The sequence below is a fragment of the Osmerus mordax genome, chromosome 5, assembly GCF_038355195.1.
Source record: "Osmerus mordax isolate fOsmMor3 chromosome 5, fOsmMor3.pri, whole genome shotgun sequence".
Taxonomy (NCBI): domain Eukaryota; kingdom Metazoa; phylum Chordata; class Actinopteri; order Osmeriformes; family Osmeridae; genus Osmerus; species Osmerus mordax.
The window spans coordinates 16,387,232-16,404,256 of record NC_090054.1 but is presented as its reverse complement, the minus strand read 5'-3'; the positions used below and the strand labels follow the sequence as shown (position 1 = coordinate 16,404,256).

The 17,025-nt window shown below is 40.5% G+C and overlaps 1 protein-coding gene across 5 annotated transcripts; it reads left to right on the top strand.

The window, feature by feature from the left end:
- The first annotated feature begins 2,031 nt into the window (after positions 1-2,031).
- Positions 2,032-16,934, top strand: ikzf1 (IKAROS family zinc finger 1 (Ikaros)). Of its 5 annotated transcripts, none has more exons than XM_067235977.1 (8): positions 2,032-2,123; positions 6,710-6,763; positions 6,909-7,028; positions 11,433-11,699; positions 13,700-13,867; positions 14,009-14,134; positions 14,774-14,905; positions 15,398-16,934. In XM_067235977.1, the coding sequence occupies exons 2-8, from the start codon at positions 6,724-6,726 to the stop codon at positions 16,105-16,107; spliced, it is 1,563 nt and encodes a 520-aa protein (XP_067092078.1). In that variant the 5' UTR covers positions 2,032-2,123; positions 6,710-6,723; the 3' UTR covers positions 16,108-16,934. The 5 variants fall into 5 exon arrangements, with proteins under 5 accessions (XP_067092078.1, XP_067092077.1, XP_067092082.1 ...); XM_067235976.1 differs by having other exon boundaries at positions 14,771-14,905; XM_067235981.1 differs by lacking the exon at positions 11,433-11,699.
- The last annotated feature ends 91 nt before the right edge of the window (positions 16,935-17,025 follow it).

Below are 17,025 nucleotides of genomic sequence, written 5' to 3'. Positions count from 1 at the left end.
TTACACAGAGACCAACTGCCTGTGAATGTTGTGCTTGTGTAAAGATAAGGGTTGCCTCCCAGACTAGGTGACTTAGCATCTCCACAGAGTATTGGGAGAAAAGTCTTGTCACTGCACTTACAGAAAAGATTCACTGTACCAGAAACTTCATTTAGGATGTAATGACAGTACATGAATGAGAAATGTGTCTATTATATAAATTAAACTGGAAATATAACTCATCATTTATTGACTATTTCCATAAATATGAATCCAGAAATGATATCAAAAGATAATTGGAAGCAAAATTGGATCTGTGCACTCAATACTGCAATACACCAATGTGTTAACAAGTTAAGATTTAGGTAGTTAAATATGCACTTGAATGAATTCCTACCAGAACAAAACTGGAAAGTATTCTTTTGGTGAGTTAATAGGCCCTCCAGTATGCTGGCTGCCTCTGTTTCTGGTATGTATGTGGTGGTGGTAGAGGGGGGTTGGAGTGGGAAGGGGCAGGGAGCAGGGGGAGTTTTCACAGAATTGTCTTAAATGAATATAGATGTTAGAGCAAAGACTGTTTTTTTCTGTCTGTATCCTCACTGCCTTCATATTATTCTGCAAGTCCTCAAGTTTTTTTTTTAAACATGACCATTCAAACTAACTGTGTAAACGATTATTCTGTCATATTGTCACATTGACCTTAAATTAACAGTTTATGGATGCTATATATATACATCATAATGGCCAAAACGTTTGTACACCTGACCATTACACCTATATCAGCTTATTGGACATTCCATTCCAAAACCATGGGCATTGATATGGAGTTGCCCCCCATGTGTGGCTGTAACAGCTGCCACAAGATTTTGAAGTGTGTCTGTGGGAATGTATGCCCATAAGCCACAACAGCATTAGGGATGTTGGGCACTGATGTTGGGTTATTAGATCTGGTTTGCAGATGGCGTTACAATTTATCCCAAATGTGTTTGATGGTAGTTAAGTCAGGGATCTGTCGAGGCACCAGTCAAGTTTTTCACACCAAACTCGACAAAACATTTTTGTTTGGACAATGGGGGATGTCTTTTCTTGGTTTTGGGCTAGAGTCCTTAGTTCTACTGGTAGAAATATTAAGGCTAAAGCATTAAAAGTAATTCTTGAGAACTGTGCTTCAAACTTTGCAACACAAAGTTTTTTTATGTTTCATCATGAGAACCCCACATCAATGTTCCATTGTCTAATTGAAAGCCTTTCCAGAAAGGTAAAAGCAGTTATCAAAAACAAAGTGAACCAACTCCATACTAATGATTTTGGAATGAGGGGTTCAACAAGCAGGTGTCAGTATACTGAACATTGTCCACATACAATTGGCCGTGGTGTATCTGTGTTCATATGCAACAACAGTAACAGTTAACAGTAAAGATAAGGGAATACAGGAATTTTCAAGGATTATGACATTTAACTGAGACCCGAAGACCAGGGTTTATACTTGTCTATCCTTCAGCTTAGCTGCTGAAAGAAAGTACAAACTGCAATCCAAGTTTGAATCACAAAATGATTTCCCCCCCCCCCCAAACACAAGTAGTGGAATGATATTTTAATTTTATACCGATGAATTGTGAACCGGTAATATCTTCATAGTGTGTGAAAGTGGGATTTATAATAGGTTACTATCAAAGATAATTATAAACATGTTATGTGTCAGTGTAATCAGAACTGGTCTAGCGTCCCAGAACAGGTGACAGAAGGGGAGCTGCCCATATGCAAGTGAGGAGTCCCCGTCCGTCCCTCTCAGAAAGAAATAAATAAACAATGAATGGTCCAGTCTCCCGCGCGCCTCATCCCATCTCATGCATGGCTGCCAGTAATGGTCTACTGGGTGTCAGCTTTTATTGGCACGATACAAAGCAAGTGCCAAGGGCTGGTGCCTCGACTCCCTGAGCAGAGTCGGCCTCTGGATAAAAGCAAGCAAAATGTCTCACTCGAGCACAGAGACATAGAAATGTTGGGCTGGAACGAGGAAGTACAGTGGAGAGGGGAGGGACCGAGGGCAGAGTTCCATGGTGCTGCCGCGGCGCTTCGAACTTCTGCACATGGAGCGGGGGAGAGTTGGAAGAACTTCATATTGCAAACTCAAGGAATAGCAGGTAGAGTGATTTCCACGCTGATAATGAAACAAAACTTATTTTAAATTGTTTATATGTGTATAGTACAACAAAAGGCCTTACTTTTGAGATAAAAACAGTAAGTATACCTTGATGGAAAACATTATCCAAATATCGGAGCAGGTGCGCGAGCGTCTCTAATATCCAGTAGGGCGGATGTAACGGACTTTGAGAAAAAAAAAGAAAAAAAGAAAAGTGTTCTGCGTGTACATTTTAATCCGTAGTGTGATCACTTAATAAAGTATGTAAAGATTAATATTAATTATAGCAAAATAATGGAATATTTTCCTATTTTTCCTTACTTTTTCTCCTTGGAAATGTGGGAATACGCAGCACAGCACTTGAAAATATCAATACATATTTTCCTTAATATTTGACTTGTGATTAAAAAATCTTATTGTCAAAAAAAGTAATGCTTATTTTGATTTATTTTAGTGCAGAATAGCTGGATAGGGTAGCTACTATCAGTTTCTGAATTCTTGTCTACCAGGCCACCTGTTGCAACTATTCGCATACAGAATATTTTCATTCAAAGTTATAGATTTTAGCCTTCTGAAGCTAACTAAACATTAAGCCGTAACCCTAACTAAACATTAAGCCGTTAAATTCAAACTTTCACTGAGAAAGATTTACGATTATTAAACATACGGCAGCACATCTTTTACAAAAACAGGAAATGACCTATATCGTTGATTGCAATTAGTGATTGTAACCAAAAGTTTCTTTGTAGAAAATAAAATACACTAGCTACTCTTTGATGCTTTCAATCCACTGTTCTAGTCATTGATTGGTTTGATCTGAACCCGTGTGTTGATACTGTAATAACTTTTCGGTGGGCAGGACTCACTATACTTTTGCTCCGTTGTGAAACTGAGATGAGTAGCAAACAATATTCCATGAAACAGCACCCATGAAAGCTCACTTTGAGAGAAAATAGGAGAAACGGATTTGTCTAAAGTAATTTTCCTTTTTATTGGTGCATGTTTACACTTTTTTGGGTTAACACATAGGCCTATGCAGACCTTTAGACGAAATGCTCGCGTTATTCATTGAAACAACAATGTGTTGCACAATATTACAACTACACAGGCTACAACTTAAAATTTGGCTGCGTCTCATAGTTTTCATGTCTCTCTAAAGTGTTGCCCATCAGAATAACTTTTAGTTTGGGTCACATCACTTAGTTTTGTTTAAATACAACTACAGTTGCACCTCCGGATAATGAATACACCACTTTGAATTACAGATTAAAATGAATATGAAGTTCAACCTTTACCTAGAACATTATGAGAATATTTTGATCAGCCCTGGCTTACTGTCTCAACAAGTTCGATTTTAGAGTATAACCTAAGTACTAAAGTGTTTTCGCTTGAATAACAAATTATTCTCGGGAAAAATATCAATGCACATAGCATGGCACAATAGCTTATCAAATATCTGTATTTAATCACATTACCTACATCACATAATGGACTGGTGTTTTTTGTCCATTGCAAAAAGGTACAGCAAATACATCTAGATGGAGGCATCAGCTTCCTTGTCAGTGATAACAGAAATAGGAGGGGGCAGAAGAAGACAGGCAGTTATTAAAATTATTGTGAATACCAGACTGGTGAAGTGTGTCAAATGCAAATGAGGCCCCTTAAGGAAAGTTAAGGCCCCTATAATTTCTACAGATATTCCCACAGTACTTTCACCTCTGTTAAAATATCTTCCTATTTGCATTTCATAAAAAATATCCGTTAAATGCATAGAGGTAGTATGGAAATCATTCAGTCATATTAATTAAAAACCTACAAGTGGGTCACTGATTGTTTTTTGTGATTTTAATTAATCTTAGTTATGACAACAGCATGTACAGCACAAGTACAGCAGGGTTTCATATTGTGGTTTTGTTAGATGGATTAAATAAGGTGTTGGCTTAGGATATGCCTTACAACAGAGAGATATATATAATTGGTTTTAGGAGGAAGGAACAACCATGACTCAGATGAATAATCTACAAATATTAGGTAAAAGGGAATTTTGCAAGTATTTTTAACATATGTAGATGGATCAAACTTAAACCTTTAAATAACACATTCCCAACATACTTTCAAAACTCTCCATCTGTACTTCTAGCAAAAATAGGTAACAGCAAAAACATATTTTAAACACATATATTCTTTAAAATATATCAATTTAAAAGTATCAACATGCTGTCTAAAGCCAATATGCTCTGCTTTAGTAACTTGTCATGTGTATAGGCTTCATTGGACTGGGCCCCTTTGAAGAAGTGGGATGTTCTATGTTGATACCCTCTTTTCAAGCTCAAACTTTTTTTAAGGGATCCACATTTAGGGATAGCCTTTTTATATATTAATTTGGTCATGAATACATATGCCAAATTCCTTCATATATCCAAAGTCTTCTTCTGTAGTCCTCTGCGTCTGACTGTTTAACGGTTTGCTCTGTTTCTGGTCTCCACCCTGCTCCTTCATGTAGGTTTGTAACCTGACTTGAACAGCCCCCTCACCCCCACCCCAATCCACCCCTCATACACACACACACACACACACACACACACACACACACACACACACACACACACACACACACACACACACACACACACACACACACACACACACACACACACACACACACACTTATACCCTTGAGTTGGGACTAAGAGTGTTATACCACAACCCTCTTCCTGTCTCTTCTTGAACAGAGAGCAAACTCAGACCCACGGCCAAGACTCTTCCTGCCCTAAACAAGCGTACTCAGACCTTTTACTATAGAAGCTAACATCAGCAATGTCACAATAACCAAAAACCTTGTCTCTAAAAAGCATCTACATTCAATAAAATTTTACTTGTGTTAAGATGACATTTTAAACAACATTTTGTTAAGCTTTAATGTACAATAAAAGCTAAACAACATATTGAAACAATACAATAAAAGCTACCAAACAGTAAAGACATCTTATGTTTTATGTAACGCCTTAAACATTTAATTGTAGTCCAGTCATCTATGACAAAAACTGAAAATGCTGTATTTGGATTTAAATAATCTACTTCCTGAAAGTTGCTGTGCACCTTTCTCTCCACATGCCTACACAACTGGGTTGTGGTTGAATATAGGAATTAATGTTTTGCTTCTGCCACAGCCCCCTACAAAGACAGTCGCTATTTCCCCTCACGCCATCTGCCTAGAAAAAAGGGCACATGAGAATACCACCCCCTCCTGACCTCCCAACTCCAGATGCTTAAGAATGGTGGTACAGCACAGAGTCCCCTCCTTCAACACAGTGGCACGCAACGCCCTCTGTGCCTTACAAATCATCTGCACCAGTGACCTTTGCCCCTTCTTCCCCTACCACTTGGGCCCTGGGTGTCTGTGGCTGTCAAACATCTGACTTAAGTCTCTGGTCCGTACAACATCGTGCGTTGCGACAGAAGGGTCTGGTTGCTTCCCACTATTTGTTCCAAATGTGTGGAGCCATCTGTCAGTAAAACAGGAAGGCCTAGGTTCCCCTTCTCCCTCGGGCTCGTTTCGCTATTTTAGGGAGCTTCACTTCTCCCTGTGTGGCTGGCTGGGCTGGGCAGGGGCTCCACCAAGGGCTTCTTGAAGTGGTGGAGCTGGGGCTGAGGCTGTTGGGCCCATCTGCTGCAGGCTTGAGGGCCATCCATTATTAATGGGGCCACGCGCACTGGTGACTCCTCAGATATGCAGGCCTGGCCAGGATGTGCTCCTCACTAAATTGCCTCGTACAGAAAAAAAAGAAGTAACTTTGCCGGCCCTTCAGCCTGCTCTTTCTCTCTTTCTGTTCCTGTCCAACCTCACTCTGTTTCTTTGTCTTGCCCCTCTCACACACTCCCTGTCATGGTCCCCTCCCTTTTCTATCTCTCTCTATCTTCCTCTCACCCCCCACCCCCATCTCACCCTTCTTGCACACTCATTGACTTGCTTCCCTTCCCTCTCTATATTCCTCTCACTGCCACACCATCTCTCTCCTCCCTCTCTCTCTCTCTCTCTCCCTCCCTCTCTCTCTTTGTTTCTGATTGGGAGTCACACACGCCTGTGTTCGGGCCGCGGGCTCAGTGATGCATGCTCAGTAAATTAGAGTGAACACGGGCGCCGATCAGCTGGGCACAGCAAACACCCGCATCCTCAGTGACCTGGGGCCAGTTAATTTTCTGCTTAATTTTGCGGCAGTCAGTTTGCATTTTTGGATGATTACGTGGCAGGAAATTAACAATAAATAACAAATGTGGTCTGAACGCTCATTCCCAGCAACCCCAAACCGCCCGCCTTCCCACACACCCCCACACCTTTACGCCCAGCCACTCTTCTACCCAAGCCTCTCTGTCAAGACTCGTAATGAAAATGTCTGTAATTCTTTGTAATGTAATGTGGAAGATAGTGGTGTGTCTGCAGATGAGACAAGAGTGATCTTACTGGGGTGACAGAGTTGTTCAGAGAAAAGGGAACCCCTTTAGTTGGCTTTTTCTGAGAAACAGTATTTTCTGTCTGTTTGTTGCTTAATCTGAAACACACTTACATGTTCCTCTCTCTCCTATTAGAGTACCTGCACCGAATGGAGACGGAGGAGGCCCACGAGATGTCCCAAATGCCAGGTACGCCACACTGAAACACGGAGACAACAGTCTAATGCACATTGGAACGGATGACTCACAAAGTGGATCAAGTTTGTTTTTGAAGTTGAGGAATTGTTCCATTTTGTGGTGAGTGATTAATTGTACTTGATGGGCCTCCTCCCAGGCAGGGACAGCCCCCCTCCCAATGAGGTATCTGAGGATGGGGAGGAGGCCATGCTTGTTCCAGAGGACCTGTCTGCCAGCTCCGCCCACCAACAGAACAACAGGGACAAGGGGTTGCAAGGTGAGTGACAGCTGCTCTCTGTAGGTTTGAGCCTCTCACAGTCACACCATACTCCCACAGCTAGACTGCCCTGTGCACCTCTATTTCCTAAAGTCAATACCTGTATTTTTATCAGCATAACCTTATAAAAGGTTGTTCTCAAACAGTAATAATATGTACAACAGCAATACAAAAATTTAATGAAAACGAAAACAATAATAATAAAAAAACAAATTTTTGCTTTCCTTTATTTTAACTTATTTGCCCCTTCTGAATAACGTATATGTTCCTATCAAACAGGAGATATTCAGTGGCACAAATCCCTTGGTGGTACTGATGGAAAAATATTAATTTAGGTCATTGGCATTAAAATAGAAAGTCCCTCTCATCCATGTTCTGTTAATTATATACTTAAACTTAAGGAATGACTAATGAGTCTTTGATAAGATGATGTAGTAAAACCTTAAACCAGGGAATACCATTGATATTATGAGGATTAAGTAAATACATCAATATAACAGCTCTCCTGACATGATGATGAAGGAAATCTGTTTATCTGACAAATGAAGCTGGAATATTCTTCCAGTGTTCACATGTGGGCAGTCACTGCAATCTTGTCATGAAGAAGCTTCACTTAGTGAGAAGCAACAGGAAACAGAAAAACGATGTGCAAGAGTTTCCTAAGAACAACTTGCCATTAGGCAGTTTCAACACTCCTGGAGATAAAGTCTTCAGGAGCAGAGCCAAACTCGGAGATCATTACAGACACACACACTCACACACCACCGCACAGGCGATGCACCTGCACACACTCCCTCACTGCCGCTTTCACTCTTCAACTGTTGCACTTTTAGCACACACAGTCATCTCCACCCCTCACCAATGCTCTTTACATGAAGTATTATTCAGCTGTCTCTGTAACATCATTCTCACCTGTTCCTTCAAGCTCACTGTGAAACATAATTCTAAACTCTAGAGACTAGACTTTGACTTTAGAAATCCAGAGGACCTGGTATAGTCCTTTTTATGGCATAATGACTCCCTGCTGTTTAGTCTCCATAACATTTGCTGAATTGTTTTGACATGAAAGCAAGTTTTCTTTCGAAAGACTTACATGTAAATCCTGATCAATATGACACTTACTTGACTTTATTCAGTCCATCTGGGTGAGAAAAGAACAGACATGGAAGCAGATATAGGCAGTTGTGGTTCAGCCAGTCAGTCCTTGTTTTCTCCTTATGACTCTTCTTTAAACCTGTGATGAGTCAGTGACATTATCAAAGCTAAAAACTAAAATGCAAGTGACGCAAATATTTATCAAGATTTCCTGGGAACAATGACCAAAACTTGGTAATCTGTGTGAACCAAATATGATTGATTTGAGTGTCCTTACAACTTCCAAGTTAATTTAACAATTGTATTTATCAGATGGTTATGAGCATGCAGGGAGAAGTAACAAGTGAGGGGTCATGACAGCTAAGTAGGCAACCCTGTGTGTGTGCAGAAGCTTGTGCAAGAATATATGTCAATAATTAGTTTAAGATATAGACTATGTATGTTTTGTATTACTACTGGAATGCTCTTTTTGTATGTGAGAAAGCAAGTGTGAGAAGGGTAATGGAGGGTATCGTTTTGTGCATGTGTTAGGGTGTGAATGTGTGCTGCTCTAGACTCCCTGCAGATCTAATCACCAGTGTGAGAGGAAGTGACTGTTATATATCGGCACTGCATCACTGGGGCTTTTATAAACCCCCGAATGCATCAGGGAGGTATAATTATCTCTCAGGATTCTGAACTACGTAGGCCTTGATGAGCTAAGGATGCTGAATGTGGGCCAGGGAGCCATAATGTGGAAGCTCAACACCCGAAAGCCAGGCCACTTTTTTCGTGGGTGAAAATGTGTATCTCTAAACAATCAAAGTCCAGTCAATGTATCAAATTCACGTTCCATATGTATAGGCATGAAAAGTAATGTATATTTTTGGTGATAACAGACATACTATTTATGTGTGTATGTAAGTAATGCATGGACTAACTAACTACAGTTAAAAAGAGTAAGGAAAAGTGCACTCAGTTTTTTTATGTTTGTCATCGACAATTTGTAGCATTGGGGTTGAGTGGTTTGACACATATGTGGTTCCCCAGCCTAGCTAGCACACTGAGGTATTTTTAAGGCAGTGAACACAGTAGCAAGTTTACAGGAACCTCCAACTTGCTCTTTTAACTTCCACAATACATACATTGTGTGAAGTTATTTCGCTAGTTTGTATCCTTTAGTTGATTATGGCATTTCCAAAGCTCACATTTCCAGGTGGTTTTAAGTTCAAATCAAATCAAATCAAATGTATTTGTATAGCCCTTTTTACACGCAAGCATGTCACAGAGGGCTTCACATATGCCCATAGAACTGCCCCTCAACCAACCTAAACCCTCATGGTCATACAGGTCAAGTTATGGTCATTCATTGTCTCATTAAGTCAATTTCTGACATTCATACATGTTCATCTTGTAATGCATTTTTATTGTTCTTTTATTGTTTGTCTTCCCTCTGCAATATGACACGCTTCCCAAAATGAGTAAATCAGGATGTGTGACTGTGTGACAAGCATGATAAGTAAAAGCTCTTCTTCCCATCCCTAATTTAGTCACAACTTCCCCATATCCCTGAGAAGCTGCCGCCTGGTATTCGTAGTTCCTCTGTATGGCTGGCAGGGGTCAATAGCACTGTCTACTGCAGCTATTAGCGTGTGGGTCAGAGAGGGGCTGAGAGGGACAAGTCCAGGGTCGGCATAGACCACTGAAGCTGCAGTTTCTCCCCAAAGAACCACTCTGACACACGGCTGTAAATACCTGGAGCCAATGCGCTATTATATGAAAATAAATAACTGCTCTGAGAAACAAGAACCAAGTTATGTATAGTATCTGTAGTTTCCTTTTTTCTGTTATCCTTCAGCTTCAGGCACTGTTTAATCGGGTAACATCTACAGCAGTCATGTTTTTCGAAAGATCCAGGATGATAATCCAGTTTTAATAGAAACATTATTTTAATCATGTCCAGCATCCCATATTTATCTAGTAAGACAATGTCAGTTGTATGTGACGTATTTAACTAGTGTGCAGTCTTTCTGTGGTCCACAGTGACCTCTTCATCCCATGTAACAAGAGGTCCAGTCCTGGCTTTTGTTTCCCACATACATGCACATGTCCATTGCACTCTTACTTGGTGAATCATGCATGATGGGAACATTGTTCCCTTGTTGTTTCAGAGAAAACAGGCTTCCCACAAAGAGGCTGTTTCAGTTACACTGTTTTACAAATCCTTGTCTATGCTTCCCTTTCTGTCACTTCTCCATAATTCTTAGTATTTCAGTTAGACAGGCTCTGTTTCAAATGCTTCCCCTTTTCCTTAGATTCCTATATTTCATTATTTCCACTTCTTCCTCTTAACTTGTACAAACAAAGTTAGAGACATGAGGAAATCAGGCTACCGCCATGGCGTGCAAACCTCAGGCCAGTAGTTGGGTTTGCAAGATAGGGAACACATAGTTCTTGCTTATGGATTGTCCTTTCATTATGGTGATAAGAATTAAATCTGCCCCCAGTATGATTTGATTGACTCTTAGGACAGTTCAGTTGACTTAAGTAGACACAGATACAACATTTTACATACAACAAATTGACTACAAATCAGTCATCCTTTCTTCATGTAACACTTGACAGACATCTTAGGGTATGATTATGTGCATCCGAAAGTTTCCTTGATCTTAAATTTCAGAAGAATGTTTTATTGTTGTTTGGGGGTTATTTATGTGTGTCTGTGAGCTTGTTTGTATTTCTCTGTGTGTGTTCGGGTGTGCATTTACCTTACTTTGTTGTTGGTTTACACCGCTGCTGTCCCTAGTTTCACATTGTTTCCTGTGTCTCTGTTTCCTGTTTATCTGGCTGTCATTTGTTTCACAGAAGTGTGATGATGAGAGATCTCATTGCTTATAGATAACGAAGGATCACTTGTATGGCATTGCTGTCATTGCTTAAAGCATTTGTTAGTACTTCACTACGATGATGTGCTTTACACCACTATGCAATTACAGTGTCACTATATACGTCATTTTAGTATGAACACATTCAATTGCATCTTTTGATAAGAACTGATACTATATACCAGTTCAAGTTGGGGGAAAGGGATATCTAATAAAGCTGATTTCCTTGTTCGTTAAACAATAGCGTAGACTTCGATGACAAAAAAATATACATATATAAGAGGAATCGACACATTCCCCAAATAAAACAACCATTTAAACAATTGTCCATAAGTTTCATAACATTAAGACATACTGTACAATCATGCACTTATATATCATAGTCAAGTACTGCTGTCCAGAAGCATGCTCGTATTCTAAACAGGCCCACTGCCCTCTTTTCCAGCCTATAATATTAAAGTTGAGGCTCGCAGTGACGAGGAGAATGGGCTCGCCTGTGAGATGAATGGCGAGGAGGAGGAGTGTGCGGAAGACTTGCGCGTACTCGATGCTTCGGGGGCCAAAGTGAACGGCTCGCACGCAGGCCATGACAGCAAGGCCTACTCCTCGGCCGGGGGTATCCGCCTGCCCAACGGGAAGCTCAAGTGCGATATCTGTGGGATAGTTTGCATTGGTCCCAATGTGCTGATGGTGCACAAGCGAAGCCACACTGGTAAGCCATCTGCGATACTTATACCCCTTCCTTTGCCCCCATGCTTACTGCTAGCCTTACAGGGAGTTGCTGTATGTGGGTGGAGTAGGAGTAGTAGCAGAAAGCGTTTTACTGGGGCTTCTGTCCTGTAGGAAGTGACAGCAAAGTTTTCTAGAACATTCTAAGAGTTGGTTTGGCTCTCTGCCTTTTTTTCCTTTCAACAATACATCTTACTGATTAAAGTCCTGTGTAAATTTGTCATTACTGATTATTTAGTTTTTATTTATTTATTACACGTGTTTTTGGTGATGGTCAATGATGACGCTAATCCCTCAGTTTTGGGGTTCGCAACGTTCCAGTCGCAACGTTTCAGTCAAGTTGAACTGAATTTGTAGGAATAAGTGGTTGATGGAGGCAGCACTGTAACTTACCATTACCTTTTTTGTTTTTTTTGGCTTAGAAAGATCAGTTGTATTAGCAGGTATCTTGAAATTATTTATTGGTTAGGTTTCACTTAAGTGATAGATGACACTATTTGTGTTGAGGAATGTATCCTCTGGCTTGGAATCCTGTTGAATAAGTTGTAGATTGGAAGTACAGTTGTATATACAAATAACATATATTCCCAATGAGTAATTGTTTTTACCTTTAACAAATGTGAAAAATATTTTGAGGATTAAATAATTATCTTTTTTGTTTTTTTTCAGGTTATCAGAAGCTATAGTGTTAGCTTCTGATACATTTGGCAGATCAATTTTTAAGACTAAAAAGTCTCTATATATTTCCATATTTTAAAGTTGAAACACAACATATTCACCAATTAAATGGAATCTTCAGAAAATTACAATTATCAGAGTACTTAAAGTTTTTTCTAATTTCAAAATTGATATTCTATTGTAATGGACCCAAACCAGTGGGGGGGAACACTTTTCAAAAAGGCACTTAACTGCCAAGCTTTAGAAACTAATGAAACCCAAAATGGAAGAAAGGAACACTAGACTCATGTAAATGCAAAAGAATATATAATAAAAGATATAATGAAGTGCCTCCTATTTAAATAGAAAATATTCAGTGGTGAGTCTTTGCTCCTGAAATGCATTTTTAATGAGTTTTCTTTTTTATATATTTTTGCTGCTTCACTGGTGACTCTTATTTTATGGGTGCCTTTGAAAAAAAAGGCATATTAAAACGTTCTCACAGAATGCCACAACACTCGGAGAGGCTGGATATTGGTTTATTCCAGAAGCGCTGATCAGGAAGACTGGCTCTCAACACAAAGTGTTTCCTTCGCTTTATTCAAATGAGGTTGAATTTGCATTGTGATGTGCGGCTCTTATTTTAGAGACGAAGAAGAGGAAAAAATGAGATTTTCAGATCAAATTGACCTAGGCAGTGGTGCATTACGGAGCTGGCAGCCTGAGTCTGAAAGGCTCTTGTTCGATCAGAGCGCCAGGCGGCTCACAGGGGCAGAGAGAGCACGAGGAAATGGAGTGTCACTCCGCTCAGCAACCCTCTCACACTGTTTGATTGGGCTCTGCCCCGAGTCCCCCCATCATTGAGGATGTCCTGGTGCTTGGGATTCGTGTAGTACAGTGACCCCACACTCACACGGCAGTGGTACAATAGGGGAGACGGGTGGTTGTTTAGATCGTGCCTCTGCACAGTAGGATTCAGACAATGGCCCTAAAACTCGCTGATTATTGTCAGGGGCTTCTCTGTCGAGCTGAGCTAAAATCTTGAGTGGTAAACAAACTCACAAACAATGTGATACTTTCAAAAATATATATTTTTTGTGTTCACATTGGATTCGTTACCACAGAATGATCGTCAAATGTAGTGACCAAATAATCCCATTCAAGAGATGTTTATGTCAACATTAATACCATTTGCTCACCTCAGACTCTATTAATACCTGCCAAATTTGAATTCAAATTGGCCAGATAGACTTTACGTTCAACATTTTGATGTAAGCACTCTTTGATGGTACTAACAGCATATTCTGTGTTCTTCCTTGTCTCTAGGCGAGCGACCATTCCAGTGCAACCAGTGTGGTGCTTCTTTCACCCAGAAAGGCAACCTGCTTCGCCACATCAAGCTGCACTCGGGGGAAAAGCCCTTCAAGTGTCACCTCTGCAGTTACGCCTGTCGCAGGAGGGATGCCCTAACAGGCCACCTTCGCACACACTCTGGTGAGTACTGGCACCATGGTAGGTTATGTTTGACATGTATGATTTATCCTTTAGATTTATTGCTGGATTTGATATAATCAAAATTTATAATTTACACCTGACTTATTGAACTCAGTTTTGAAACTGTCTATCTTGTCGCAGTTGGAAAACCCCATAAGTGTGCATACTGTGGGCGGAGCTACAAGCAGCGCAGCTCTCTAGAGGAGCACAAGGAGCGTTGTCACAACTACCTCCAGTGCATGGGGCTGCAGAACAGCATCTATACAGGTTAGTCAGAGACGCGCAGGACCCACACATACACCCACACTCCACTGATGACCTACTTTACCCTACACTCACTCTCCATGACAGCAACTTTAATGTATGAACTATGTTGCAATTGCTAATTCCCCTTCAGGTCAGATTTTATGGTATTCATTTGTGTTGTTCTAATTTCTATTTTATTAAGAATTTTACTATTTTTGAACTAAGTTTTTGGAAATTCATCTTAAAATAAGACTATAGCTAAATATCTAAAATATGAAAAAAACTAAACAAAAAAAAACACTAAATACACTGTGAGTTAATGAATCTTAAAGAGTTTAGTAGAAAGTGAAGCGTTTGTCTAGATATGTTTGTAAATACAGAGTTTGATCCTCCTGCTTTGCTTGTACTGTAATCATCAAAACTGTTGATGAGTGTTGCAATGCAAGGATGGGTTTTCTTTTCCACCTGTTCAAATGGGTTGTGCTGGTGGCATTTAAAAGCACTTTTCCAAATGACCTTGGCACATTCAATTAAAAAAAATTCAGTCATTCCTTATCTGCTCAATGAAAGAACATGACACATGAATTTGAACATTTTAGTGGGTCAGATTCTCTAATCTTTTGACTCTGAAATCTACCTCTCTGTCTTGCTTTCCAGTAGTAAAGGAAGAAAGCAACCAGAATGAGCAGAGGGAAGACTTAAGCCAGACGGGATCTGACAGAGCCTTGGTGCTAGACAGACTAGCTAATAATGTAGCCAAACGTAAGAGCACTATGCCACAGAAGTTTGTGGGTAAGGGCCAAAATTTGCTTTTTTTGTGTACAATCAATAGTCTTTATTTGAAAGTGTGAACAATCTTTGTGGACAAAAAAAAGTTGTATGTACATAAGTAGCATTACTTTTTTGCCACCTTGGCTCTGCAGAAGTACATCCTGTGTATTAAAATGGCATCATCTGATCATGCTCATGCTTTTAATGTGTCGAAATAATTGCTTAAACATGTTATTTTATGAAGAAAACAATTATTTTAGCTTGCTCCTGAAGAGCATGCCCCTAATTTCAATATTACCCTAAACAGGGAAAAAATAAAATACGTTTTCAAGTGTATCAAAAACAACAAAACATCACAGTAATACCATGAATTACTGGGGGAAAAACATAAAGTGAGGATTCTCATAAGTCAAAATAAGATGTTGTGTGGATGTGGATTTCAGGGCCTGTTGTGTCACATGCCAGTCTTGGTGTAATTTTCATCATGTCATCCTCTCTCTCTCTTCCTCTCAGGTGAGAAGCGTCTGTCGGACCTCTCCTTTGACGCGGGCGGTGGGGGGGAGCTGATGCAGCCGCATGTCATCGACCAGGCTATCAACAGCGCCATCAGCTATCTGGGAGCTGAGTCACTGCGGCCGCTGGTGCAGACTTCCCCGGCCTCCTCCTCTGACGTGGCCACGGGCCCCATGTTCCCCCTCCACAAGCCCCCCTCTGAGGGCCCAACAGCCAACCATGGCCTGTCAGCTAAAGACAGCGCCGCAGAGAACCTGCTGCTGTTGTCCAAGTCCAAGTCGGCCTCCAGTGAGAAGGATGGCTCTCCCAGCCCCAGCGGACAGGATTCCACCGACACAGAGAGCAACAACGAAGAGAGAGCCGGTGGGGGGGGCCCAGGGCTCATCTACTTGACCAACCACATCACCTCCGGGGGCCGCAATGGCGTCATGCCCCTGGTGAAAGAAGAGCAGCAGCGGCAGTACGAGGCCATACGGGCCAACATGGAGATGGTCTCTGAGTGTTTCAAGGTGGTGGGTGGGGATGGGGAACAGATAAGGGCGTACCGGTGTGAACACTGCCGTGTCCTCTTCCTGGACCACGTCATGTACACCATCCACATGGGCTGCCACGGCTTCCGAGATCCCTTTGAGTGCAACCTCTGTGGCCACCGCAGTCAGGACCGTTACGAGTTCTCCTCGCACATGACGCGAGGGGAGCATCGCTACTGAGATGGACACACACACACACATGCACACACACACAAGCGCACGCACACACGAACACAGATCATGGATAACCCTACTAAAACCACTCAGATACTCTTTGAATTGAGTGTTTTTTCAACAACAAATTGCATGATTGAGACAAAACTATGTTTCAGAGAAAACTAAGTTGAGAATCAACTTTTTAGTGGAGTAAAAGGGTATTAAGATTATTCTTCAGTGAATTCAAGAGAACCTACAAAATCTGTGTGCCTCAGCAGTAGGTATCATGTCACATACTGTATTGTTCATACATTAATTTACCTTTTGAAAACCTGTATAGAATGTATAAATGTCACAGTGTACCCAGGCAACTGAGTTATGTAATTGTGAATAAAAGAATAACATTGTCTCATCTTAAATTCATTTTTCAAGGAACTGCTTGAAATGCAAATTGTTATGAAATAATCATTTCTAAACCTTAAATGCAAGATGTTTGTAGGTTTACAATAAACATCACTGTTGGAGATTATATAGTACCCTTTTAGTTTGTTTATAACCTCTTGTTCTTTTGTATTACATTTTATACATTATTTATGCTGTGTAAATGCATGTCTCTTTTTGTAATTTATTGCAGTTGGTCCGGGTATCCTATATCGTAAAACATATATCATGTTTCAGCTCGTTAATGTATTCAGTGGACTTGAGTTTTAAATACCTACGTGGCCACTGTTCACTGAAAGATGTTTATTTTTGTCAGCAGTCTTTTACAACAGGTCTTTTTGAGGTGTTAACATTTTTTGTTTGACTCATTTATGCTTGCAAAATATCAATAAACGATATTTTACATATACAAAGTATACTGATTGCTTGTTCTTGAAAATGTGTAATGGTTGGCCAGCACAAATCTACACACATTGTGTACATTTGAAGATGTGAGGAGTT

Bases quoted from the DNA above. Each gene is read 5' to 3' on its own strand.
- ikzf1 (XM_067235976.1), top strand. From the start codon at position 6,724: ATGGAGACGGAGGAGGCCCACGAGATGTCCCAAATGCCAG. The intron at 14,135-14,770 runs GTTAGTCAGAGA...CTTGCTTTCCAG, and splicing joins GCAGAACAGCATCTATACAG to TAGTAAAGGAAGAAAGCAAC. The intron at 14,906-15,397 runs GTAAGGGCCAAA...TCTTCCTCTCAG, and splicing joins TATGCCACAGAAGTTTGTGG to GTGAGAAGCGTCTGTCGGAC.